The 4966-nt window shown below is 50.3% G+C and overlaps 1 protein-coding gene across 1 annotated transcript; it reads left to right on the top strand.

Annotated features, from left to right (window-relative positions):
- The first annotated feature begins 1404 nt into the window (after nt 1-1404).
- Nucleotides 1405-4151, top strand: LOC101945284 (natriuretic peptides A-like). Its single transcript, XM_005292813.5, has 3 exons — nt 1405-1603; nt 1751-2080; nt 4012-4151. The coding sequence occupies exons 1-3, from the start codon at nt 1475-1477 to the stop codon at nt 4015-4017; spliced, it is 465 nt and encodes a 154-aa protein (XP_005292870.2). The 5' UTR covers nt 1405-1474; the 3' UTR covers nt 4018-4151.
- Nucleotides 4152-4966: the final 815 nt, after the last annotated feature.

The following is a 4966-nucleotide window of genomic DNA, read 5'->3' as shown; positions in this document are numbered from 1 at the left end:
AGCTAAAGACCAGGCGCGGGGAGTCAGGCGACTGAGCCAGTAACTCTCCTCCTCTGCAAAGCGTTCAGGTGGGGAGCACTGCAAGGCCATGCGGCTGGGAGAGAGGGATTCGGCGTAGCTTGGAATGGCAAACCCCCTGCAGATCGTCTAGCCCCAGGCTGCCCTGGGGGCAAACAGCTACCCGTGCAAATCAAGGGCTGATGTTAAAAACAGCGACCCTAGATTAGATACCAAGTAACGATTCAGCGCAGATACAGAAGCAGCTTCCGAAAATATCTCCCCTTCCTCGCCCGAGACTCTTCGCATGCATTAGAAACATCAGCTAAAGCTCACAACACCCCAGGAGGGAGGGAAGTGTTATCACCGCCATTACCAAAGGGGGAGATTGAGGCAGAGAGGTCCCATTTCTTGACTAAGGTACCAAAGGGAGCCAGAGCTGCCCAGTCCTACAGAATCCCCCGTCCCTTGCCCTAATGACACCTGACTTCTCCCTAAATGCGACGGTAACATCTTCAGAAGCACTTGCTAATGTATTCTAGTGGTAAACGTGAAAGGAAATTCAAAATCCAACCGTGTCTTGTCGTTCAATTTACAGATTCCAGTTACCAGGCATGGGTCTGAAATACAAAATTGCCCTGGCATCCTACACGCTTCTCGCACGCCCGGGCTGCAGGCTTTGCTCAAAAAAGGAGGCTGGATCTTTTCAAAACCAGCCTTTCAAAAGTTCTCTCTCCTCCTGCACACTTGACTAACCCCGCTCTAGCTTCCTTCCTCGCACCATTCTTGAATGAAATCCCAGGTCTCCGGAAGCACGAGCTGGAAGCCCTGTCATCACGCTGACAGGAGTGTTAAACGGTCCTGGGTCCATGGGACAGACGGGACAGATTCTCAGCTGGTGCAGGAATGAATGGAGCTCAGCCAATCTATAGAGATCCGGCCCCAAAGAGCCGTGTTGATTTACACCAGCTGAGGACCTGGCCCCACATGTCTAGGGCACTGGCTTTAATGGCAGCTCTGCAGCCAATTCTCCCGCATCCCCCACCACGATGCCCATTCGAGGCTTGCTGGCCAGTTGTCCAACACTTGCCTCATTGTTTCCATCGTTAAGGAACAAGAATCCGGAGGCACTGCTGAGAGATAAAGGGGGATGTTTTTTGGTGCTTCTCTCACACCTTTGAAGTGTGAAACCTCTTGAGACAAATCAACAGGAATGCGGTCCTCGCACTGTCATTCCCGCTGGAGCCGACGAGCCTCCGCCGCCCCAAGGGGATGGATAACTTTAAAAGGGAATCTTCTGCCAGCTCCGGTCTCAAGATCCTTTATCGCGGGCAAGTGACAGAATGCGGCGGGGGCTTCATTCCTTGGGCGTGACTCCTTCTGACTCTGCACGTATAAAAAGGGAGGGGTCAAGCTCGCAGCCCATCAGCGAGAGGGGGCAAACCACTGGAGGCGAGAGGAGAACTTGGACTACGGCATGGGCTCGTTGACTGCTGCTGCCCTGCGGTTCTCGCTGCTGCTGATGTTCAGCATGAAGCCCCAAGGAGGAGCCAACGCTCATCCCGCGTACAGCTCGGCCTCCGCTGCGGAACTGGCGGACTTCAAGGTAGGGTGGCAGGCATCACTGTCAGAACGCAATGCAACCAAGGGCTGGGGGAGCGGGGAAGGTGTGCACTGCTTTGCCACTCACTCCGTCCCCTAGGGCGATTCTAGGGTTAAACGCTCTCTCCCCCGCTGCCTCTCTGCATTTCAGACCCTGCTGGACCGCCTGGAGGACAAGCTCCCATCAGAAGAAGCCGAGGCAGGTCTGTCCCAAGAAATGAAGGAACAGGATGAGGAAGCCCCAGGAGATGCCTCACGCCCCCTTGGTCCAAGGAACAGCAACTACGTTAGACCGCAAAGAGAAGGCCTGGCCCATGGGCGCAACAGCTGGGAGCTGCCTGAGAAACCTCCGTCTGCCCTGAGGAGCAAGCTACGAGCACTGCTGAACTCGCCACGCAGCATGAGAAGGTTCTCGGATTGCTTTGGCCAACGGATAGATAGAATAGGAGCCCAGAGCGGACTTGGATGCAACAGCTACCGGGTAAGAGGGAGAGGGAATGGCTAGATGACTCAAGCACAGCTGGGGCAATAGAGTAAGGATGAAGCAATGTTACGGTCTGGGCAGAGTTCCCAGGAAGTCAAGGTGGACTGTCTAGTTCAGGTTAAAAGATGGATGATGGATTTTGAGGAGTCTCCTACGCCAACTCTCTTGTTCTTGTGCTGCAGCGTCCAGGTGGATAATTTAAAAAACAGTGGGACTTAAAATGGGTTGGGGGCTCTAGCTTCAGTGAGCCTCTCTCTTACATGTCTTTTCTGAACTCTTAGGAAATTTCAATTTTTAGAAACGATAATGAAGACTGCGTCCTTTTCTGGCTGAGTCCCTAGCAGTCAGTTCCCTAATTTAACATAAAGTGCTGCAGTGAGAACACGTAACCCGGGTGGAATGGTGCACTCAGACACCAGCCACAAGAACCACCCTAGATAAAATCCTTTCAAGAAGGATGCATTTGATTCCAGAGCAATGGAATCTTCCACCGTAAGGACCATAGAAATCAGAGCCCATCTCCTGGGGGTCAGTACAGCATTGTCCCCCTTCAACATCGAGCATTCTGCTCAGTCGAGTTTTTACAATCCAACCTGAGGGAGTTTCTACCTCTTCTTCCCACGGGAGACTCGTCTGCTATTTAAAAGGTATCAGGGCCAGTAAGTTTCCCTCACTATTCAGACTCAAATGCTGCCTTTTCTTCATTTCAGCACATCGTTCACGGGGCACGTCCTCAATGCAAAATTTACTAGGTTAGATCCCAGCCTCAAAGGATCAACCAGCACGAGGCGGACAACTTTGCAGTCAGCATAGACCAGGGCAAATCCTGTACAGCATCATGTTAGCTAGTCCTGGTTACACCCAAGTCCCAGCATGGCACTGAACACAATTGTCCTTGTCTACACTGACTGCACAGTCATCACAGTAGCTAACTCGCCTCTTCAAGGTCCTGATCTCACCCGATAACACTTTGTAATGATGAAAGGTTAGCCCCCGGTGAACCACTCTAAACCATTCCAGTGCCTCATTGCTCTTTGTGTGATTCAAGGATTTAAACATTTATGCCTTCACCACCACATCTTACTCCTGTCTTAGCCGGGCGCTAGCTATTCTACTCAAGTAGCCACGCTCTGGCATTGTTCAGGATCACGTGCGGCACACAGTACGACGTGTTACCTTCCCACCACTTTACGATCCCAGCTAGTCACAAACCGTGGGAAGGCTCCTCTCGAAGCTTAAATGAGCTACTAAAAAGGAACCAGCTTCCATCCTCTTTTGTGATGAGTTCAGGACAGAGGGGCCCAAACATTTAACACCGCAGCAGCCCAGCTGGAGGATGGGGGAAAGGGATCCGGAGGGAAAAGGAAAAAGGGATGCTGCCGGGCTTCTCAATGGGAAGGGATTGCTGATGCACCAATGGCTGCTTAAGTTGCTCCTGTCTTTATCCACCCTTTAAAACCCTGCCTTGCATTCGTTCTGATTCAGCTGGTGTTTAAGAGCAAGGATTGTTGAGTGGTGGGATTCAGGAGATCTAGCATCAAATCCTGGCTCTGCCACAGACTTCCTGTGTGACAAGTGACTTCATCTCTTTGTAGCCCAACTCCCGCTCTGTTAAATAGGGATAATAATTCTCCCACTCTCTAGCTGCCTTGACTGTAGTCTCATGTGTGTGTTTATAGTACCTAGCGCACCGGGATCCCGCTCTCCGTACCTTTAGGTGCTATTGTGATGACCACTGTTTGAGCAACACACTGGTGATTGAATCAGGGAACTTCAGAGCTGAAAGCAGAAGCTGATGTACTTGAGCTAAAGTTCCCTATCTGTAACACGCTCACCAGTAGGTTATGCTCCGATAGCACAAATAACCCCCCAAAGAATAAAGAAATGTACCACCCCTACATTTACTTGTCTTTTTCTCTCTCCTTCAGTTTTGAAGCTATACCTGGAGATGGGGGCAATCCTGATCTTCTTCCTCAGATCCCTGGACATCGAACCTCTTCCAAAGTCAACTGCATCTTCTTAGCTCCTCGCTGGTAACTTATGTTGCAGCAGGGACAGTAGGCGAAACTTAGCTGCCACCTGGCTTCACCCATTTGCAAACAATTTCCCCCCTCCGCCCCCCAGCACCATGAGTCAAACAATGCACAAGATGTTGGCTTTCTCCCTGAAGCGTAAGGGTTAAAGGATAATTTTAGTCCGTTGTCACTGAAAAGAATTCCAGCCCAGATTTCAGCACCTTGGACAGAAAGTGCAGGTCTGTTTCTTTCATCAAATAAATGAGTGCAATAAAAGGCTACTGTTAATTTTTCCATACCCTGCATGACCTGCCTGTGTGTGTAAAAATGTAGCTCATATTCAGTTAAGAGGCCCACAACAAAATCTCACCGGCCTGCACTAATGCACCCCCTAAATATGAGCAATTGAAGGGTATTGTGGGTCTCCTAACAAGCGCTCGGATTAATGAGCCTATAAACCCCATTTAAGTCTGAGTACAGGCAGGGGCTGGTTTAAGCGTAACGGTATTATAGCTGCTGTATTCACTCAACTGTGCAGAGTATCAAACCAAACAGTTATCTATAACCAGCTTACGCCTTTCTTCTCCAAGCAAGACACTTGCTGCTTCCGTCCTATGAAAAAATAACCCCCCCACCTACATACAATCCTGACACCTCGGCCCAGTCCCCAAGCTGACAATGCTGTAGCCAAGTGTCTGGCATCTGTTTCACGCCTGCTGGGGATGTTTTTAAACTGCAGATGCACTGAGCTGTCAAGTGATGTACCATAGCACAGGGCGGCCTAGCTCCCTTTTCAGAGAAGTAGACCGTTTCCCATTTTTTTACATTACATCGGAGAAAGAAATTGAGAAAGAGGCAGCTCCCATTC

This window comes from Chrysemys picta, chromosome 21 (assembly GCF_011386835.1).
Source record: "Chrysemys picta bellii isolate R12L10 chromosome 21, ASM1138683v2, whole genome shotgun sequence".
NCBI classification, from domain to species: Eukaryota; Metazoa; Chordata; order Testudines; family Emydidae; genus Chrysemys; species Chrysemys picta.
The sequence above is the reverse complement of the archived record's forward strand: the minus strand, read 5'-3'. Positions and strand labels throughout refer to the sequence as shown.

Bases quoted from the DNA above. Each gene is read 5' to 3' on its own strand.
- LOC101945284 (XM_005292813.5), top strand. From the start codon at position 1,475: ATGGGCTCGTTGACTGCTGCTGCCCTGCGGTTCTCGCTGCTGCTGATG. The intron at 1,604-1,750 runs GTAGGGTGGCAG...TCTGCATTTCAG, and splicing joins CGGAACTGGCGGACTTCAAG to ACCCTGCTGGACCGCCTGGA.